General features: G+C 31.7%; 2 protein-coding genes across 2 annotated transcripts in view; one reads left to right on the top strand and one right to left on the bottom strand.

Annotated features, from left to right (window-relative positions):
• LOC113549584 (roundabout homolog 2) overlaps positions 1 to 15,043 on the top strand; it is a 156,678-nt gene extending 141,635 nt beyond the window's left edge. Inside the window, exons 5-19 of the mRNA XM_026950963.1 lie at positions 2,494 to 2,760; positions 3,415 to 3,692; positions 4,363 to 4,567; positions 5,823 to 6,145; positions 6,370 to 6,597; positions 6,681 to 6,912; positions 7,000 to 7,115; positions 7,497 to 7,830; positions 7,926 to 8,191; positions 8,804 to 8,924; positions 9,016 to 9,155; positions 9,505 to 9,690; positions 10,462 to 10,768; positions 13,741 to 13,991; positions 14,951 to 15,043. Coding sequence (XP_026806764.1) covers positions 2,494 to 2,760; positions 3,415 to 3,692; positions 4,363 to 4,567; positions 5,823 to 6,145; positions 6,370 to 6,597; positions 6,681 to 6,912; positions 7,000 to 7,115; positions 7,497 to 7,830; positions 7,926 to 8,191; positions 8,804 to 8,924; positions 9,016 to 9,155; positions 9,505 to 9,690; positions 10,462 to 10,768; positions 13,741 to 13,967 — 3,230 coding nt within the window. The 3' untranslated portion in view covers positions 13,968 to 13,991; positions 14,951 to 15,043. The remainder of the gene's footprint in view (positions 1 to 2,493; positions 2,761 to 3,414; positions 3,693 to 4,362; positions 4,568 to 5,822; positions 6,146 to 6,369; positions 6,598 to 6,680; positions 6,913 to 6,999; positions 7,116 to 7,496; positions 7,831 to 7,925; positions 8,192 to 8,803; positions 8,925 to 9,015; positions 9,156 to 9,504; positions 9,691 to 10,461; positions 10,769 to 13,740; positions 13,992 to 14,950) is intronic.
• Positions 15,044 to 20,267: 5,224 nt separating this feature from the next.
• On the bottom strand, positions 20,268 to 23,051 carry LOC113549600 (cell division cycle protein 23 homolog). The gene is made up of 7 exons (XM_026950987.1): positions 22,737 to 23,051; positions 22,246 to 22,482; positions 21,828 to 22,173; positions 21,579 to 21,756; positions 21,159 to 21,503; positions 20,840 to 21,086; positions 20,268 to 20,774 (listed from the first exon to the last, which is right to left on the bottom strand). The coding sequence occupies exons 1-7, from the start codon at positions 22,868 to 22,870 to the stop codon at positions 20,318 to 20,320; spliced, it is 1,944 nt and encodes a 647-aa protein (XP_026806788.1). The 5' UTR covers positions 22,871 to 23,051; the 3' UTR covers positions 20,268 to 20,317.
• Between the last annotated feature and the right edge of the window lie 542 nt (positions 23,052 to 23,593).

The following is a 23,593-nucleotide window of genomic DNA, read 5'->3' as shown; positions in this document are numbered from 1 at the left end:
TGTATATGAAAAATAATACATAGGTATGATTCGTTGTCAGCACATTACCGTGGTTTCTTATCTCTCTCGCTTACGATATAGTCGAGCAGTCACTTAATTTCCGCACATCGTAGTAACTATAGTGGTGGCGTAGTGGGCGTGCAAAGAGGTACCCACAACAATCGAAATTTCAATTTAATTTTTAATTTTAAATGTCAATCTCCAATGGATGGTAGTCGTCGTTTAATAATTAAACGCTCATCCACAACGCTGCACAAATGTGATTTTTCTATTAAAATATATATTTAAAAAAATCGAAAACTACTTATATTTAGGAGGTGCCGGAAAAACGGATCTACTACAGTGGTGCAGTTAAATTGCCTGTCACAGACGCCGCACGAACGTAATTTTATTATTGTATTGTTGAACGTACATATTATAGTATTAAAAGAAATATATATGCGTGCAATTATATGAGTTACCGGAAAAATGGGCCCCCAAAATCGTGTCAAAAGCATTCACTGAGTATAATAGACACCTAATAGTAAGTGGGTATTGTTGTATAGAATTAAGTATATTTAAGAGTGTGTGTACTAAACTCATTACTCATGTATACCAATACTCGTTTATTGCTATTAGTTATCCACAATTTTAACATCCCCAAAAACGTCACGCCCATAGTCGCCCCTATGCTCCCGCACAATATATAGGTATATTGGATGATATGGGAACCGATAGGAAAAAGTTTTTTCGTCGTCAAACCTAATCGAAACGAATACGGCGAATCGGATTTAGTAGCAATCGTTCAGCACGCGAATTTTCGATAGAAGAGCCATTAAGCATGCACAGAGAGTTAGAAAGATCTGTATGGACTGATGTATTATATATGTTGTATATTTTTTATACGAATAGGGAGAATTCAGTGAAAAACTGAATGTTTAATGCGCCGGAAACTGAGATTTTTTTTTCACATTCGATCCGCCGTCGTCGACGCCGCCGTTTGCCACTCTTGTACGGAATAAATTCTTCCCTGTGTATTCGTATATACATTTTGTGTTTTCGTATTTTTTTCTCTCTTTTGAATGCAACAATAGGCGCACGTCATCGGAGTAAGGGCCGTTTGAATAAAAAAATAAATAAAAATAACGCGTATATACATTTAGAAAATATTGTACCAAAAGTGGCGGTATATATACGATGCTGTTAGAAAGTCATTAATCCGATGCACGAGGGGACGACACCCGTTGCATTTGGCATATTATATAGACCTGCAGACGGGCGGACAAAAAAACCCGTGCGGGCAATTCGAAAAAATAAACGCCAAAACATAATAGTAATAATGGCTGTACATACCGTACTGCTCGCGTCTAGACAATGTACAATATTGAAGTATAATGACGTTCCACACTGCGTTTACAGTATAGTTAGATAATTATTATTATGTATTATATTGTTATTATAACACATAATTTGTTTGCCGTCAGTGTATTATCACGACCCATAATGGACTGCATTATTTAAAACTATACAATTGAACTTTAATTATGACATACCTACGGTCGTTAAAAACACCTAAAGTAAACTTCATTTTTATTTTTTACACAAAAAAAGGCAATTTTTATAATGTTAATTATATGTGAACACTGGACAATAATGTGTTTATGTATTTCACCCTACTTTTAATTGCATCGTTAATGTCATTGATGCATAATATTATAATAATACGCTTTCGATGATATTTTATCCCTTGTAGTTTGCATATAGTTTAGTGAATACATCTTCTTAATATCTTAATTTAATCGCACATTGAGATATAAATTTAATTACACGCTTGTTTTAAATTCCAACAGGGCCGATCATTGTATAAATTATAAATACATAAATCGTTTAACTGTATAATAAATATCCCTTTAAAATTAACGGGTTACGATCCACTAAATACACACTTATCCCTGTAATACGCCCCAAAGTTAAGGTCTAACCAACCAAAACAACTTTAACAGTTATTACAGAGTAAACTCGCGTTGCTTAATCTTCTATAAAACAAGATAAACTGTTATTTGTCAACTTTGCTAAGTAACCAAATTGCCTCCGAAATTCAAACGCTGATAATTACGATGTTAATGATTTGGGTACGATTTTCAAACCTTAAACTAATATCTGCACAACTTACCTAAAAGCCATTGTTGTATAAAACGTATTTATATTTTAATTATAGATGTCATTCAGATTATGTCCAATGTATATTCCATTTTTAAATTTTTTTTTTAAGCTTTCAAAACGCAAACCCAAAAATAATTTTTATTCTTTTCAAAAATAAAATAAATTGAATACCTACATAGTATCGTGTGTTAAATAAAATAATATGTATATAGTGTATAAAAAAAAAAACATATAAATATTATTAAAAAAAAATGTTGTTATTTCTGTTTAAAGAAGACAAATATTTTTTAACTATTATTATACTATAAGCTATAACTTATTTCGAACATACTATTTTTAATATGTCCATAGTGAAACCGTTCATAAGTTCTGAACCCAAAGATGTAACAGTGCACACCGGACAGACTGCTGAGTTCGAATGCAAGGTGGGTGGTGATCCAAAACCAAACATCTACTGGGAACGCGATGGTAATAAAATGCCTTTCGGCCGAGCCCAAATATTGGACAACAAATCACTGCGGATCATTAATGTGATAGCACAAGACGAAGGACTCTACGTTTGTAACGCTGAAAATGACGTGGGTTCCGAGAAGGCCAAAGCTTCATTAACCGTGCACTGTAAGTATTTACCATCATATTATATCGATAAGTTATATTTTAACTTATTAATAATGTTAAGAAGACATTCATTTGAAAAACACGAAAAATGTGACAAAGCACAGCTCAGCTCATCGTGCGTTGCATTATGTTAAGTATGATATTTTTAATGAAAGACGATTATCTTCTCAGATAACTTTTATTGTTTTGAAAAATAAACTTTTTTCGCCTTAATATTTGTTAATGGAAAATTCTATTTTTCATTTGATTTTTATTATTTGTTAGTATATTTTGAAGTACAATAAAAATAATTTATTATATTGAAATTCTTTGAAATGTATTCCATTTCAAAATAGAAATTGTTGTTGTGAAAAAGTGAGTATAAAAAAAAATCGCAAAGATAAACTGAATAAAAATAATACTCGGTTTTTGAATGCTCATTGTACTGTTATACTTAAAAAAAAATTAATTTACGTGTTATCATATTTTATTTGAAATTTTCTTGCGCAGTTCAAACAGGCTGTTTACATACTTATATAAACATAAAAATTGCGCATTATATAGTTTTCAAACTACTACTGCGCGTTACTCATATAATAATATACGGTTGTTTCTTTTTGAATTGTAAATGCAAACCTCCAACATATATTATGTTAATTTCATTTCGTGTTCTAGCCCCGCCGACATTTGTGACCAGACCCAAAGACCAAAAAGTGGGCCTCAACGGAATTGCAAATTTCGACTGCGTGGCCCAAGGCAACCCGCCGCCATCTGTGTTTTGGTCGCGTGAAGGGTCCCAGGTGCTGATGTTCCCTGGCAACGCGTACGGTCATTTTCACGTGACTCAAGACGGAACGCTGCGTATACAGGGAGCTCAAAAAGAAGACGCTGGTTTCCTAGTGTGTTCCGCGTTGTCTGTCGCTGGGTCAGTGACTTGGAGAGCGTTCTTGCAGGTATGTATTGTTATAAATATTCAAATCAAGAAATTGTTTCAAACAATTCAACTTTTAGTTTTTTTCCACTTGTGTATGACATTTGACATTTATATTTGTGAGTGAAAAAGCTCGACAAATCAATGCAAAATTTATGCATTGATTGCATAATACTGCAATAATGCAGTATTATTTAAAAAATGATAAAATATTTAAAATACTATCATTATTTCTTTTCATAAGCATTTGAATTTCCTATTTTAACGGAATTCGTCGAAATTGTCAAAACTCTGAACTTATTTTGTAGACATAATTTACAATAATTTATCATTGTATTCAAATTTAACATAGGTATCCATTGTAGCAACTTTCTGAATGACAAAGTTAATTTAATACCACTATACAGCAGATCGTCTTACTCAGTTGTTTCTATAAAAACCTCCTTTTTTTACTACTAAATTGTTAAGCTAATTTTTTTTTTTTTAAGTGTTTATGCGTCTAAATCGAAATTCAAATGAACAATTTTTAATTTATTATAAACTTATAAATTCCATGTTTAAAGAAAATATGGTGTAAACCTGTTTGGGGAATAACACTGTATACAAATTAAGGTTTTGTAATTCACCGCGTTTTCTCACTATCGAAACGTCAACTATAATGATTATTGTATTTGTTATTTCACTTACTGTAGGTCACTTCTGTGCAAGATGTTCCTCCACCCGTCGTCGACATCGGACCGACTAATCAAACGTTGGCTACGAGATCAGCTGCCACATTACCATGTCAGGCGTCCGGTATACCATTACCTACCATAAAATGGTATAGAAACGGAAATTATTTATCTCCAGATGATCCTAGAGTAACTATTACATCATCGGGCACACTACAAATAGACGGTAAGTTTCTAAGTTATTGTAATACACATATTTTGACTTAGAAATCTTACGAAATTTGTATAATAATATTGTTATGATCATATTAAAAATATGATATAGTACAAGCTTCGGAGATAGGCGGTCCGCAGAAGAAAAATAACTGGACCAAAAATATTTATTTATTGCTAGAATACCGCACATAATTTATTTTCGATCTATTTTAATGACGTATTTGGAGATTACGATAGCGTTCATCGTCTATCGCCATTTAAAATAATACAATTAGTTACGAAAACACAACAATTATTAACTAAATAAGTTTTTCTGATCCTCGGAAATATTTTTTCAAATTATCTGGACCACCATTAAATTGTAATTTCCGGTCCCTGATATAGCATACATTATTGATTTACATTACGCAGTAGACACACGCATAAATATATTGCACAATCTGTTACAGCTATTCATGATTTTATTTATTGAAATTTTTCTTTTATTTATTATTACTTTAAACACAAAAGGGAATAGCCTTTTTTTATAGTAGCTACTCCATACTTTATTTTTGAACTCGTATAAATAAATAATAAAATATTATTATTATTATTATTATTATTTAGTATTTACTCTACATCGCATATACTATATTTTTCTTTAAAATCCTACAGTAGAAGAAATAACTTTCTAACGTACCTTTGAACTGGAATCTGAATTCTTTTTAAATTTGTTTTTCTTAATAAAGATTAAGTATAAGCAGAAATACCTTCAAGTTTGATTATATTAGTGTATTATTTATCATATCATTTAAAAAAATTCCTCGTTTCAGAATTCTTTTGAAATGCAAATAAGTAAGCTAAAATCGTCAGTTGTATTTATTAATTATATATTTAACTATATAACTAAAAGCAAAACCAAATACTGTGTTTATTCATTCTGCAAACAAAGTTTTTTGCATGGCTCAAATTGAATCTTTAATAAAATAGTTATGACTTTTTTGATACATAATATAGTATTATGTAATCACTAATCAGCATCTCGTACTCAAAGATGGCACGCATAATTTATTATTCAACGTGTTCGTTGTGGAAGCTTATTAACTTTAAACCTTTGTGGTGATTTTCATTTCATATACTCGCCTACCTACGATGTATACATTTTTATGACAAAAATAATATTGAAATATTTTTCGAATAATTTATTTCGAACTGTCAACACGATAGCCTACTGTATAATATTCATAGTTGTAATCAAAATATGACTTATCTATATATGCCTTTAGAACTTGAAGTATCTGATTCTGGTCTGTACACGTGCACCGCTTCTTCGGAAAGCGGCGAGACTTCCTGGTCGGCATCACTGAGCGTGGAAGAATCCCCGGGCTCACGACTCCACCGCGCGCCTGACCCCGCCATGTTTCCAGCGGCCCCATCAGTGCCAACCATAGTAAATGTCACCAGAAACTCGGTTACAGTTACGTGGCACCCACCCACTCCACACCTTGGCGCTTCTCCGATCATCGGGTACACGCTTGAGTATTACAGCTCAGACCTGCAAACCGGTTGGGTGGTCGCCGCACATCGTATATCAACCAACACCATGGTCGTAAGTATATTAGCCAAATGATACTTGGCTAACTAGCCTGCTCTCAATCTTAATAGATCTAATACGCGTCCTGCAAACACTAGACGATATATTAAATTTCGTGTTATGAAATAGCTGAAACCCATTTGATTATTTACATAATCTTCGCCGTTTTTGTCACCCGAAATTTGAAATATTGTAATTATACTCACATTATAATAAAATAAATCTGTGTTTGTGTTCAGGTTGATAACCTAAAACCGGACACGTCATACGTGTTTATGGTAAGGGCTGAAAACTCGCATGGCTTGAGTGTGCCAAGCGCGTTGTCCGCTATGGTAAAAACCGGTGGAACCAATACGATTATCACACAGCAGTCGCTAGAAGAAGCCCGAGAAAGGCTAGGTACTAAAGTTATAGACTTCAAGGAACTATATCCGGTATCATCTACATCAGTACGAGTAACGTGGGAGGTATGTAAAGCGTATAGACTTATCGATGAGTGGTCAACTGAAAATTATAATATATTTATATTACATTTATACTACTATTAAAGGTATTGAGCAGTCCCGAATGGGTAGAAGGTATTCACGTAAGGTTCAGAGACTTATCTGGTGGCTCTCAGACCTATAACATGATGACAGTAATGATGAACAACGGTGAGCCTAAGTCGTACACACTGGCCAACCTCCGTAAGTATAACAAGTACGATTTCTTCTTGGTGCCGTTCTTTAAGACGGTCGAAGGTCAACCGTCGAACTCCATGGTCGTCCAAACCATCGACGATGGTAAGTAAACATGCCTAAATCTCAACCTACAACTTTAATTTCGAAATATCGTTAAACCATCGATGTGTTTTGTTTTTATCATCACAGCTCCTTCTGCGGCTCCGGAAGACGTACAAACCGGTATGGTTAACGCCACTACCGCGTTCATACGGTGGTCGGCACCTCCACCGCAGCACATCAACGGCGTACTGTTGGGTTATAAAGTAAGTGAATCAAAACCAAATTGAAAATATTTCAATTTTTTCTCCTGTGGGTTTATTTTAATTTTGTGTAATTTCAAATGTCCGTTGAATACGTAATGATCTGCTATTAAAGCGTAATAATGACTAATTTAAAAAATATATTTATGTATAACATGGGTATTATGTTTTAATTTTTTATTTTAAAAGTATTCAAATATTTGTTAGATATATTGACTAAAATAATATTTATTAGATACCTGTATATTTCGTACACATTTTCAAAGTATTCTTTACGATACGTTGCCCGTGTGTCTCACATAATATGATAAATTATTCTACAATATAATTTTTACATTAATTGTATTCGTAATAAACCGGTCTGTCAAATCGTGTTATCTATAGATACAAGTGAAAAATAACAACGCTACAAAGGCCACCGTACAAGAGCTGTTGAACTCGTCGACCACGACGATTCTGCTCAACTTGACGGTGGGCGGCAGCTTCACGGCTCGGGTACAGGCGTACACCCGGAACGGGTACGGGCCCTACAGCGCCCCGGTGCCGATCGTCATGGACCCGGCGTACCCGGCCAGGGCGTATTCGTCTACTTCCAACGGTGAGGCGTGGATCATCGTGCTGTTGGCGGCCCTGGTAGTGATGTTGGCGTGCGTTATTGTCACTGTCGTGTACTTGAAGCGGAAACAGAACGCCGGCAAACAGCTGGGCCACTTCAACGGTAAACATATTTAACACCGGCCGTGCATAATGTTATGTACCGCGGTTATATTATATGCACGTATGTATAATACCGCTATCGATATACCATTGCAGTGCCGGTGGTCAGTGGTGACCTGTCTCAACTGAGCATGTTAAGCGCCGGCGGAAAGGAGGCGCTGTGGATCGACCGCGGTTGGCGCAACGGGGAGAAGGATCCCGAGTCCAAACTGTTGAACGGCATCGGTAGGGAGACGCCTTGCGCAGACTACGCCGAGGTGGACACCCGGAACTTGTCGACGTTCTACAACCCGCGCAAAGACATGACGTCCAACCCAACACCGTACGCCACAACTACTCTGGTGAATCGTGACGATTGCAATGTAAGTTCCTGTCGTATCTACATGCGTTAGACCACAAAGGTTTTCGACCCGTGACCCGTTTTGTCGTTTTTTGAGACTCGCGAATACATTTTAAGTATATTATCGTGCGTATTTTTGATTAGTTTTAATCATTCAATACATGTTTTTATTAATAATATAAAATGCGGCCCATGAGGTTTTTTAAAAATAATAAGTGGTTCGCTGCCTAGAAAGGTTAAAGACCTCTGCAATAAACACTTAACACTGATGATCGACATTTTTAAAACGTCTCATCGCATTTTAATGATATTTTTTTCCCTATCCTCTGTTCCTACGAAAACCTCTATACGTTGAATTCAATAAATTTCATCTTGAAATTTGTTTGTCCCCTATGCGTATGACGCATGACGTAGGTCTATTAAGTATAACAAAAAGCGAAATCGTTTTATGCATTTTACTCATTAATTATATACATCTTATAAATAAATATACCTACTCATTGTTTTCCATTATGCTACATTAGCAATATAATATACTAGAACGTGTCTTTAATTTTCAAATTATAAACACCCAAACAATTATAAAATTTACAAATTATTATACATTTTTTTTTTATCAATCACATATGAATAGGAATCTACGCATCTCTTCGGAGCCGCTAGCAGCTCTTCCGAAACCAAGACACTGAGCTCCAACGGTTCGTGCCATGAACGGTGTCATGAACAAGTGGCTGCACCTAACAACCATTATCTCGGTAAGCGCAACAGGATTTGCAATTTATAACCATGGCTTTTTTTTTTTATTTTTTTTTCAACGAACTAATCCTTTTTTTCATAATATTAAAGACGAAAACGTGGACTTCAACAATCACAAGCGAAAACCGCCAATCTACCCGATTAATCAAGCGCCGCCCCCGAATTGGAACGAGTTCCTCCCACCGCCCCCTCAACACCCGCCGACCGATTCTATGCGAAAAACGTCTCAGGTATGGGTTCTCTTAGTTCGTCACACTCTCTTGGTTACACGGTCGATTTATTTCGCTCGTCTCATTGGTGCTTTTTATATTCTTTTTTTATATCTGTGTTGGTTTAGGAGATTATAGAAACTGTGATGTTGATTTGATACTTAGACAAGGTTAATTTTTTTAGTTTTTCATACTTTTATATGTGTGAAATCAATTTTGGTATTTTAATTATTTATATAGGTAATTAAAAAATTCGAATGCGTGACTGCAAGATACTTACAATTTTATTAAATTTTAATATTGACATTTTGTCCTCCTTATTTTTTTATTGATTTTTAAAAATGACATTTTTTTTCCTGTCCCTGTGTAGTCCAACGGAGGCAGTCCACAAACAAGTCGTCGTATGCACGCTGGAAGTTTCTCCAAACAGTCACACATCCACTCCAGCAAGTCTTTGGCCGGTAGTTGCAACGGCTACACGCCCGCATGGATTTACACTGGCAACCAAAGCAATGAACATAGATTCAACCCACCACCTTCCACACAACCACCTCCGGTAATAACTCGTCACCGTATTGCATTATTAATAATACAATAATCATAATAAATTATACTTAGTGTGAATTTCGAAATTTTTAACCAGATAAATTGTATTTTTCATTTTACTTAACAACCCATTAACGACTTTTATCGATGGTTATAGACAATAAATATAATGTTTCAATGCAAATTGTCTTTTTAAATAAAACTTAAAATAGTTACCCAAAATATCTTCCATTCTGGTTAAAAGTATTTACAAATTATTATAGTATCTAGATGTAGTAAATTTCAAATGAACTACTTTTTATTTTTGTAATTTCCTTCTACTAAAGACGTATTCTAAAATTATTATATAATCTAAAATATGTTATGTATTTATATTTAAGTAGGTATTTGGCAATTTACATATTTTAATTATTTAATTATTCATAAGTGCCTTTTAAGAATAATTGTTAATTTTTTTCTATATTCAAATATAAAATTTAAATTCTTTCGTAATTAGAACTGAAATTTAAAAATAATTTTCTATTTTAAATTATTGAAATTATCAATCATTAAATTCGTGTTAAACAGTAAATACTTAAATTTCTTAGTAAGTCAATAAAAAAAATAGTTTAAATACTAAAATAATTAATGATTCACTAGCTACTAAACCATTTCTCATTAATTTAACCGTAAAAAGCTACATCCCTGCGCATTTCCGCCGCTACACATCACATGAACGATTGCACCTAGTGCATTGTAGTTGTACAAAAATCGCTTTATATCGTAATTTCATTGTAAACAGGTACCGAACTCGTCTCATCCATCCATGTGCAACGTGTCTTCGTGCCAGGGACTGGACCGGTCGTCCAACAAATATGGCGCGTCGCGGAACCGCATGCACTCCGATTACGAATACGAGAGCGCATCACTTTTGTACGGCCATGTCAATCAGCCAACGCAACAGCAACCGCAACCACCTCCGATGTCGTGTAATAAACGGACGCCTGACGAACAGCCACAGCAGTACAACACTTGCTGTTCCGAGGGGAATAGCATAGATCGTTGTATGCAGTCCACTCTACCGGGTCTCGCGTACAAACATCATTCCGGTAAGAATTAACGATTTACATTATAATTTTTGAATTCGATGCAATGCAATTGACTTAACTCTCTTTTCTCATTCCATTACCCAAAATGTGCGTTGTACATCGGCCTACGATAGGTATAACTAGTGTTTAACACGTTCCATATGAAAAGGATTCCGTTTCATTTCCCCTTATATAAAACGATAGGAATCCGTTCAGGCTATTTTTCGTTTTATTTTTATTTTTTGAAAAACAATTCGTTATTCTGTCGTTATTTAAAAAATAAATAATATTTTATTGGTTTCAAATTGCAGAAAAAAGATATAATTGAATAATGGTGAAACTAAGAAATTCTCAAATCATTAATTTAGAATTTAGAATTACTTGATAAAATAATTATAACATTCATTAAAGTTTAAAGCTCGTTAACTCTTCTAGATTTAATTGACTGTCATGAACCCTTCTACAATACGATAGTTCTTTTAGTTCTTATAAGTCTGCACTCTCTGAATTGATTAATGCTTTACATACTTTATGCAATGAATGAAAAATGTTAGTTTTTTCCCCTGTATACAAGAATTTTGTTCTTATTATATTTATTTTTAATGAATTGGTTCAACATGTTTGTTTTTGTAAAGAATTCGTTTTTTCCAACATTGCAGGTTAAAACTTATTCGATGCTCAAAATAAATAATAGTACGATGTATTTCCGGAACCAATTTATAGTATGATCTATAAAAATAAACACTATTAAATAGATATTATTAATAGGTTTATAATATTATAGACATTATAGTAAATCACCAAGTCAGTCTATTAAGATTTCTTTCGTTGATAACATTTTTGCTTTTATCGAATATCAATACTATCCATGTAGGCGTATTAAAAAGTTTGATTTATTATAAATGGTGAACTAATATTTATCATCAAAGTGTCTTACGTAAAATATTGTTTAAAACTATAAATATACTTCCGTTAACGATATTTTGTGTAACAACTGTAACTGTAACGTATTACAAAATTAGTTATATTTAAAAATTAAATAATTAAAATACGAGGATATAATTATTAATATGAACTTTGATTAACCAACTTCATATTTATCTTTTTTTTCTAAATAAATTTACTCGTTGGGAAAATTATTAATGAATTCCTTGTTATTTAAGTCTCGTCTCGAGGAACAAACAAAATCTGAACGTTTTTTTATACAGACTACCATTTATTTATTCTTATATGACTTAAACATAAACTAAATTAAAGTTACAATAGTAGATATCAGTTTTTAAATAATAATTTAGATACTAACAGTAATACTTAATTAATTAATACAAATGGCACTAACAAAATGTAATGTAATATAACATGATCAAGAAGTAATTAATGGTAACAACAATATAATAAAAAAAATATAAAAGTTATTATAAGTTACAAACAAAACGTCTTAATACTCTTGATCCACTATAATACTATCTCTGGTATTATCTCGTCGATGTCCTGGCTAAATTTCTTCGCCTGGAATTCCACGATAATACGATTTAAGGTTTGTACTTGGTTGCCACAGTTACATTTAATATGTTGCACTGCCTTTTAATCGCCGTAATATATCCACTGTATATTTCCCATTGTTATATAAAATGGTTATTTTATCACAAATAAGACAATATCTTAAGAAGTAGGTACAAGATATTTTTAATTTCAAGAACAAATAACACTAACCGCGTAAAAATACTTAAGACAGTACCTATATGTTCTTAAACGTTCAAAAAAATTAACGAGGTTTATTTCCCGGGGTATTATTTGGTTCGCCATAAAAGAATCGACATATACGTATTATAATACATATTGATGTGGAGGGCCAGGGGGCCGTTATACACGCGGTTATTGGACGAACGTATATTGTTTTTCGAAATCCACAATGTACAGTACTCGGGAGACCATCGGTATAGCGTAAAGACTATAAAAAGGGCCGGGAATCATTGCAATAATCGAACGTCCAAAATTACTTTTTACGACCACCGCTATCATCCGTATTATCGTGCGTTTTATACCGCCAATATAATAGATAGGGTCATATGTACACGCGGTGCGAACTACTCGTACAGTGGTATATATAATATTATCAAAGGTGAAAATTACTTCAGCTACCTAGTTACAAATTTAAAGCTAAGTAATTTTTTTTTAACTTTTAATTTAACTATTTAGTTAGTTTTCTAATTAACTTAATAATATAAAATATACTTAAAGTATCTATAAGAATTAACACCTAAAGTATAGAAAAATAATGCGTTAAATTAAAAATCGCATGTTCATACGTAATATAAGTGGTTAAAACTAAATAACTAATAGTTCTTTTTGTTTAACCATGTTGTATACGATGATTTTAAATTAAAAACAAATAAGAACCGATTTTTAGATTCAGTTTAAAAATTAAAACTAAACTATTATTGCTGACAAATGATATAAAGAATAAAACAGAATTATTTTTATTTTTATTTTTGTGATGGATATTATAGTTCTTGGTATATTTTCTTCGTCATCGATATAACAATAAGTTATAATATATTACATAATAATATTTTAAGTATATTTTGTATAATTAAAAAAACGGTGTACAGTCGTAAACACTAAACATACAACTCCGCGACGATGCATTGAAATAAATATGCTGGTAGGTTTTCAAAATTATTTCAGGCTGTAGTTTATTTAGATTAAATAAACTATCTGCAGACATTTAAATGAAAATAATGTTCAATTCGTCTTGTTAGTTCTTTATTTGTACCTTATCATATAGTATTATCGGTGTATTTTTGGAAAATAATCAATAACAAAAAATATGCATTGATGTTTTAATCAGATACGTATGCGGGGAAATTGATGGAAGTCTGTTCCCCCTATGAAAGTCACGTATCTTTACAGTATATAATACTTTTAAATATTAAAAATGATTAATAATATTATGAATATTATCGTTATTAACAATGTGATTGGATTTTCAGAACAGTGGCATCGAGACCGTGGTTGGTGTGACGAAGACGATGACGACGATGACGATAGAGGGGTCGGTGGCGGTGGCGTCAATGTCGCGGGAGCTGACGATAAGGGTAGCTGCAGCAGCGGTTGCTCGTGCAGCGAATCGTCTTGTTTGTACGCCGAGGCGACGGACGTACCGTGTCCAGTTGTACTCCAGACTTCTTCATCGTCAACAGCTGTTGGCCGCAAATGATAATGTCACTCCCGACGAAGTGTTGTAAGTACTTTGTGCTTACGATCTACATCACTACAGTCGTTGGTGTTCCCTTATACGTTTTTAACTGGAACGTTAAACAATACTGTAAAATACTTTTTGATACATCTACAGTATGGCAAAGCGGTTATCTATATACTTGCCCGATATTTTTTATCTAAATAATTATAACCCGTCTAATATCTATTTGTTAATATTGATAATGTTTTTTTTTTAAAACTGTTTTTCAACAATGTTTTATATTATTTTTATTGAATTAAATTAAAAAATTAAAATTTTCATAGCACACCCTTAGTTGATCACTAAATTATAGAATTCTACACAACAAATAAAAATACTATGCATTATATAATATATTTTAATATTATACGTATCAAACTATTGCTAAAACAGTATAAATAATTTTTTTTCTAAAATTGTAATGGCAAAACCCATCAACCTAAATAAAAATTTAAAAATTATGTTTTGAGATCCATAAAAAGGTTAAATCTAATTTATACGTTTAAAACTTAAATATTAATTCAAAGTAACTTACAAGTGGTCCCGCGTCAGCCATCACTTTTGTTTGTTACGTAATTAAAATTTTATATAGAAAAACAGTTTTGCAAAAAAAAAAAATATTCACTTAAACTATAATAGGCACTTACCTAACAAAGTTCAGAAAGTAAATTTATAGGTGCACGCCAATAAATATAACTTACATAAATTTTTAATATCTCAAAAAAAAAAATTCAAAATGGTTTAGCAGTTTAACTAACAAATGTGGTCCTGTATATTTTATACTCATTTTAAAAAATTAAACTATGACTATAGACTAAAGTATTTTTTGCGAGAAACAGTTTTCATAAACAATTAATGAATACGTGTCGCCTTTTTAAACTTGTTAGGAGATACTTTATGTATAAAATCAAAAAAATAAAATATATCATAATAATGCATTGTTATAAATGTTAATTATACAGGTCACTCCAGTACTAGCTCCCATTTCGAAGACTGCGACGGTTCGTTGAAAACCGTCAGAAAATCGTCATAAGTCAATTCGATGTTTCACATTCGAAAAAACGCGCAACCGAACAAATCAAAACGTTTCGAGTAAAATTTGTACATATGAAATATTTTCACTCGAATTTTTTTTTACCTTATCGTTATGCATAGTTATATAACTTTATTATATGCCTATGCATTATACATATTTGTAAATTATATAAATAATCAATCGTATTGTATAATTCTTTTTTTTGTTATTTATCAATGCACACCATGAGTGTTGTATGTACAATACGTAATCGATTTCTTTTTTAATTTTGTTCTTGTAAAAAAAATAATGTACATAATGAATTGTTATTTATTTGTAACCTCGATTTGTATTAATTTTATGATATAGTTCCTTTTTATTTATTTTTTCTTTTATATATCGAAATGTTGTTGTGATAGATTCTATTTTATTTATGTAAATTAGTTTATTTTACGTTTCGTTAGACACACATCACACGTTTTAGCCGGAAACAAATCCAGCTCATTGTTTTAATACTATATACATAAAAGTACCGACTGCGCAGAGCTCAAACGCGTGTTTTTTTTTTTTACCGAAAACGATACGCTTTTCGCCTCCTACCCTTAGCATACATAATATAACAATAATATTTATTGTATAACAATATAATATCGTTTAAGACAATCCACGAACAAATTCAATAAGCATTCTATAAAAAAAAAATTAAAAACCAACTGATTTTTTTACTCTCGAATACACCTATATTTGTGTACAGTATTTTTATTATCAATATTATAGTACCCAATTCGATCTTGAGCAAATTATTATTGTTCATTCCAAACGAACAAACGCGGTTTATTATATTATTGAGGACCTGCTTTTACAACATTAATTTTATTATTATTATTATTAATTTTTCATATGTTTACAATAAATTTGAACCTTAAATTATATATATTATAATATCATAACGATTTATACTTTTCTATTATTATTATTATTGTTTTTACTGTGATAATTAAATGATGAATAATATTATGTAGTTATGACGGACCTATTAATTTGTAACGAGTATTCTATTATGATATGCATATTATTATTACTATAAGTATATTATAAACGCACGATTAGGGTATCAGAACTGAATGTAATAATGTACAATAATATGCATATTATAATAGTAATATTCCCGACTACGACTAAATAGTGTATTATTATTTTTATTATATTATATTATTGTTTCGCGTCAATGTTCAACGTTAGAGTTTAAGCGTAATTGTAACTAATATTTAAACGGTTATTTATAATTCATAATGATCTGTAATATTTAATGTGTTGTAATAAGTGTCTAGATGTATAAAGAATAAACGTAATAATAAAACAATACTACAACTGGCGCCCGTCAGCTATAGGTGCCGCGTGCTTGTAAAAACTACTATTATCGTTACGTTGTATATTATTTATAAATAAAAATAAAAAAAATATTACTGAGCCTATGTTTACGATATAAGGATATAATAATATTATATTATGTAGACACGAGTCATATTGTATACTTATATACTTGTAGTTATGTGAACGAAATAAATAAAACGTAATATTATTCGTGAACGTGTTCTATGATATTAAACCTATACGCCTTTATCAAATATTACCTACAGTTGATCCTGCACGGCGCGGCGGCGTTTCTGACGCCTCGCGAATCCAATGCCCGTCGCATGACGTCCATAAAGGTAGCCCCGTCAACTCGTTCAATCGACTCCAAATAGCTGTCAATGTTTTGTAAATTAATTGAAAATTGGGTTTTGAAATTTACAAATCAATACAAACGCCGCAAATCAAAATTTTAGTTTGGTGGAGCTAATTTCAATCATTTGCTTGAAGTAAGCACACCTCTACCACTTACGCTATCGAGTTTGAGCCAGTACTAATTTGCAACAAATTTTTAGCATCACCTGTTATCTGGCCAACTTCACGAAGCCCCCCCTCCTCAACTTTAAGCAATCGACTTCAAACTAGTGCCTACCTTTTGCAACTAGTTTGTAAAAAACTGCGATTACAAATTTTAAATTTTTATATCAACCCCCACCCACAACTATCAGGGCCGTAATTATGGGGATATGAGAGTGACAGATCCTCTCAGAGCCTTCATATTAAAACATTAAAAACTTAAAAATACCAAAATCATTAAATATCTTGGTATCGGGCACAAAAATCCTTGAAAATCGTTGTCTAAAAACTTAAAAATTACCAAAAATTATTGAAAATTAGGGTAAAACAGCAAAAAATCCTTGAAATTCATGGTCTAAGAACTTAAAATTCCTAAATATCCTTAAATGTCTTGGTGTAGGACACAAAATTCTTTAAAGAATCCTGAAAATCCCAAAAATCCTTGAATATCTTGTTGTAGGACACAAAATATCTCAATAAATCCTAAAATTCCTTGAAAATCATAGTCTAAAAACATAAAAATAATAACAAAATATTCGAGAATTTTAAGGATTTTCAAGAATTATTAAGAAATTTTATGCACTACATCAAGATACTAAGAATTTATGGGATTTGTGAATTCTGTGTCCTACATCAAGAAATTTAAGGACTCTTGGGATTTTTATGTATTTAGACAATGATTTTCAATGACTTTTGACCCTTACACTCTGATTTCCGTAGATTTCTTTGAGAATTTTTTGACCTACAACAAGATATTCAAGGATTTTTGATCTATAGCTTTTAGCCCATGATTTTCAAAGAATTCAGTGTCCTACAATAAAATATTCAAGGATTTTTAAAGATTCTTTAAATAATTTTGTGTCATACACCAAGATATTCCTGGTTGTTTGGGATTTTTAAGTTTTATACCCATGATTTTCAAGGAATTCTGTGTGCTACCTCAAGATATTCAATGTTTGTTTGAGGAATTTTCTGTCCTACGCCAAGATATTTAGGGATACTTGGGATTTAGTTCTTAGACCATTTTTTAAGGAATTATAGGTTTTTAAGGAAATTTGTGCCTTACACCGAGATATTCCAGGATTTTTGGGATTTTTAACTTTTTAGACGATGATATTCAAGGATTTTTGTAAATTTTAAGGATTTTTAATTATTCGTTAAAGAATTTCAAGAATTTTGTGTCTCACGCCAAGATAATTCTATGATATTTGGAATTTATAAGTATTTAGACCATGATTTTTAAGGATTTTTGTGTTGACACCAAGAAATTCAACCATTTTTTGGGATTTTTAACTTTTTAGATGATGATATTCAAGGATTTTTGTGAATTTTAAGGATTCTTTAAAGAATTTTGTGTCTTACACCGAGATATTCTAGGATATTTGGGATTTTTAGGTTCTTGGTCCATAATTTTCAAGAATTTTTGTCTATACGTTTTTAGCAAATAATTGTTAAGGATTTTTAACCTCTACACCCTGATTTTCAAAGAATTTCCTTGAGCATTTTTGTCTTACAAAAATATATTCAAGGATTTTTGGGATTTTTAAGGATTTCTTGAGGAATTTTCTGTCCTACACCATGATATTCAGGAATATTTGGGATTTTTAAGTTCTTTGACAATTTTTTCAAAGAATTTTGTGTCTTACACAAAGATATTCAAGTTTTTTTTATCTATATCAGTATATTACCAAAATAGCAAAAATGTGTTAAAGCAGCAACGATAACATATCTAAACATGATAAACTGAAATGTATAATATTAAAATTACAATCATAGATAAAGTAAGATAATTTGCCATTAAACTAGCATACCTACTATTTTTTTTTATAAATATATATTTTGTTATTATCCCTTTAACATTTACTACGGTATTCAAACAAGTATGCTTAAAACGGGTTGCTTTAATCTAATGAAATCACTATACGTTATAGCTGCATTGTAATATAAGAGTTTAAATATTTAAAAAAATAAATTTCTAAACATTTTGTATATAATAATACTAGTTGCTTGTTAATAGTACCTACCTAAATGGTTTTCTCTCTTTAAAATTGTTTTATTATTGGACCATTAAGTACTTAAAAAATGATATTTTAAAATTCCTATTTAATATAACTAGCGTTAATGTATGTGGTTATATCAGGTACCTACTTACAATACGCTTAATAAAACCTCTGTAATTTGAGGACGTTGGTTGAAGGCGGACGGAGAGTACTACAGAGATTTCAGAATAACGTATGATTATTTATTAATATAAAATATAGTAAAATGTAATACTTGTAACATTTTAGGACAGGGTGAAATAATTTTTCCCGAGAATTTGTTTTAAACACTGAGACGTGGACTTGGATAACAAGCGGGGATGTTGAGGTGCAGCTCAACAACCTGAATCGACTATATCTAAACCCTACAAAATAACACTAGAAAAGGACTTAGGTAACAAAAGGCGAAGTTGGGGTGTCTTCCAACGACTTGACTAAGTCCGGTAAACTGGAATATCAGAATAATTCTGATTGCACAGCGTACGCGAGACCGGATTATTATTTATTTAGTCCTCAGCTGTACAAATATACTCGGTAGACTTAGGTGGTGGATAAAAAGAAGCTGAAAATGTGTCGTTGTGAGTTATCTTTCGGGTCTTATATTATTAAAAATATTACGATATGTGATATTGCTCGCTTGAAATCATAGTTTCTTGGAATCGATGCGCAGTCTTAACAACGCATTACGCTTTTAAATATCAACAAGGTAATAAAATAATATAATACTGTATTTATTATAAAAAACAATTTAAGGACAAAGGACATCTAAGTTCGGAAACAATACATTGGTGATAAATAATAGTAAAACATAATAATATATATGGTAGTAAAGAAGCAGCGTCTGTTTAATACAGTGTATTAAAAAAGCCAAATAAATTACTGTTCGATTGGTATGCTTAGACGAATAAAACTTATTGAAGTAATATATAAATACAAATAGGTAACATACCTTCATATATATTTAAATGGAATTCCATCAAAAATAGGTTTGAACTCATAATGCTTAAACAATCAACACATCTGAATACAATTTGATTATTAACAGGTCACAAGAAACTATAAAATTGAAAATAGCGATGAATTCTCTTTTAAAATATTATGTTCTAAAACGCTAGGTAATGATCAAATTAAATTTATATATACATAATTGATTTAAAAATCATACTTAAAAGTATAGATAAATACTTTATCAGTCTTAATTTGCACAAAATATAGATTATGAAAATAATTCAGTAATGATCATAACTTATTTTTTCAATTCGATTGGAATAAAATTAATCAATAATCATTCTAAAATAAAATATAAAATAATCTATTTAAAAAACTTAATCAACATTTAATTCTTCCTATTCTACTAAGTCCATATACATTGTTATCTTATTACACAAATGTTCTTCTTCGTCGCTACTGTCATCATCATCATCTTCATTTTGATTCATTTCATATTTTTGTGTAAGGGACAACAATTCCAACTGTCTGGGCATTTCTTCTTTATCATAATCCTTATCCTTGGATTGTTTCTCACTCATTGGTGTACACAATAAGTTATCAACTTCCATGTGTATTCTTTCATGAACTATAGTCTTTAACAACGCTTTAGCTTCTTCTTTGGTTTCAGCATAGTTCAAACATTTTTGTGCATAATGAAATGCTTGATCATAGTTCATACGATTCAAATTATAATTTGCAAGGAACATATAAGCATAGCTGTGATCACGAGTCTGTTCATCTAGTCCATGCTCTTCAATGTATTCCAAAAACATTTTTGCAGCATCATTTGGTCTATTTATAACTACATACAATCTGGAGAAAAAGAATAAATCAATATTTAAAGTAATGAATTTGGTACATAATTAATTTTAACTTACTTTGCTAAGTATATGAGTCCAAGCTTTTCGTCATCGCCCATCGCTCGCCCTTTTAAGTAGCTTTGAAATGCCATGTCTATATTACCTAATTTTTCATATACATTGCCAACAGCAATTATCATACGGCTATCAAATGGTCTTAGCAATTGCGCTTGTTTGAAAAAATAGAGGCTGTGTTTGAACATGCCAAGTATTTCATATGTTTGACCCAAACCATACCATGCTCTATACTCGTATTTATTTATTTCTGTATCAAAATCATGAAGTTAATTATATTTATATAAACTATTAACATTATAATGATTATTACAACACACACCCAAGGCTTTGCTATAGCTTTGTATCGCATCGTTTGAATTTTTAAGTTCCATATATTCTTGACCAAGCAGTGTCCAGGCAGCCAAATACAAAGGATTCAATTTAAGCGCGCGATGAAAGTAACGCATTGCTTTTTGATGTTCCCCGTGAAGACTGTAATAGTTGCCCAAAATACAACAAGTCTCCACACGATATTTATCAATTTTGACTGCACGCTGAGCAAGATAAGCTAGTTCAACTCGTTGATGTTGTACATACAATAAATTTGAATAAGTATCCATATTTTCCAGCCGACAAGGTTCAATTTCAATGAGCTCTTGAAATTTTTGTACTGCTATTTCAATGTCTATGATATATTTAATAATAAATATTGATTAGGTATCATAGACTGGACTATACAATAATTAAATCTTTTACTTACATCTTTTGTTGTGGTAACAAACTGCCACTCTAGATTGGAGAAATATACTGTCACTGAAACCACAATTAAATAAATACTGTGTCATACCTAGCATCTGTTCATTTAACTGCAAGTCCAAATATTTTTGACAGTAGAAGAAATTTTTCATCCAATGATTGGGTAACTCTAGCTTTGATAACTGAAACGATTTAAACATTTATTGTTGACCAATAAACAAGTTTTTTCCATGATTTATTTTATGTTGCTTACTTTAACTCGATCTACAATAAGATCACCAAGTTGCATCCATGCATGCCAATTAAGTGGCACTTCGTTTATAGATTCAACAAGCATTTTAACTGCTGCCTCGTATTGCTCTAATTTCACGTACACCACACCAAGTAAATATGTCAAATATCCATCTCCCTTTTTTTTTTGTCGTATAGACTCTAATAGTTGAGACAAATAATCTAACAAATTTCGGTATTCTCTAAACATGGAAGGCGTTGCTTCACTACCAATGTTTTTAATATTACTGTCAGCAGCCAAATAATCTGAATACATTTTCAGAAATAATGGTATTTTTGAACAACAATTTTTCAACCAAAATGATGCTCTGAAAATAAATTGTGTTTTTGTAATATCGCAGATAGATTTTAGATTTTTAAATTTTAAATAAATTAATTACCTTTGATATTCTTTGGCATTGTAACAGGTTCGAGCATGGAGATATAGTTCCATTTCTTTATATGGTATTGGTAGTTGGTCAATAGAATATAAATCTGTAGATTTTGCAACCGGCATACGTTTAGGTACAGGAGTCAGAAGACTACGGGTGATTTTTGGTCTTTTGTATCCTTCTATTTTTTTGGCCAATGGTTTTGGGTTGTTGCCAACCTCCAGTGATAGGAGTAGATCTGAAGACCTGGTAATGATGAAAAAAAAATCATTTGGTAATAATAATTTAAAACAACAGATCAAGGTTACAAAATAACAATAAAAATAAAAAAAAAAACTTTTAATAATGAATTGATTCCAGAGAAGTTTTTTTTAGCAATTGGCCACCGACACATGACTCTCAATTCTCAGGGTTAGTCGATCACAGAATGCATACAACAGTCAAGTAAATCACACAATGTAGCCGCTGTGAGCGCATGAAATAACAATAATGACACTCACCACTGGCAGCTGGTTTTCAGACCTCGGGCGTACAGTTCATTCATGCTGATGAGGAGCTCTTTTTTCACCTCGTCCATTTTTGGGACGGGGCAACCGACTTTCGCCACATCGACGTCCATAGCGTAGTTACTCATGATACACCGCCGGAGACAAATGATACTTGAAGTCGGTATCAGTTGTTGATCTCCGAAGACATTGACCACCGATAATTGAGTAAAGAGTGTGGAATATAAGTCACCTCAGGGCTTAGACCGGTATTCAGCCTGTATTTCTTTAAAATTTTAAAGTTTAAATCGTGCTATACGCTCAACAGTAAATTCGCAGGCCGACTGATAACTGATTCGTGATAATAAACATTACCGTTTACGTTATATCACTGATAAGCTGTTAAGCATGAATAAATTAGTCATGCTGTCAAGTTGATACGGCATTAGTGATAAAACAAATTTGCAGCGCCAATTTGCCTAAACACTAGTCACTACTCACTATATTCAGTACAGTCTAAACGTAACTAAATTAATTCACAAAAACCCTCAGCCATACACAGATTGTCTTTTATATTAATTAGCTATTACCCGTGGCTTCTATTATAATGGGTACTTGTAACCTGTCCGAGATCCCAAATAATATCTGTGCAAAATTTGGTGCCAATTGGTCAAAATCAGTTGATTAGTATATTATTATGCTTCATTTAAAAACATTAGATACAACTCGATTGTTTATCATACCTAATTTATACATCGAACATTTCAGTTATGCTTCAGTTAAAATATTTTCAGTTGTTTATCATGTATTATTTCAATACTAAAAATGTAGCAGTAACAAGAGTTAGTTACTTAGTGGATAATAATAAAGTA

This window comes from Rhopalosiphum maidis, chromosome 1 (assembly GCF_003676215.2).
Source record: "Rhopalosiphum maidis isolate BTI-1 chromosome 1, ASM367621v3, whole genome shotgun sequence".
Taxonomy (NCBI): domain Eukaryota; kingdom Metazoa; phylum Arthropoda; class Insecta; order Hemiptera; family Aphididae; genus Rhopalosiphum; species Rhopalosiphum maidis.
This window is presented reverse-complemented; position numbering and strand designations above follow the sequence as displayed.

Bases quoted from the DNA above. Each gene is read 5' to 3' on its own strand.
- LOC113549600 (XM_026950987.1), bottom strand. From the start codon at position 22,870: ATGAGTAACTACGCTATGGACGTCGATGTGGCGAAAGTCGGTTGCCCC. The intron at 22,174-22,245 runs GTAATTAATTTA...ATTTATTTTCAG, and splicing joins AATGCCAAAGAATATCAAAG to AGCATCATTTTGGTTGAAAA. The intron at 21,087-21,158 runs GTGTGTGTTGTA...ATTTTGATACAG, and splicing joins AAGCTATAGCAAAGCCTTGG to AAATAAATAAATACGAGTAT.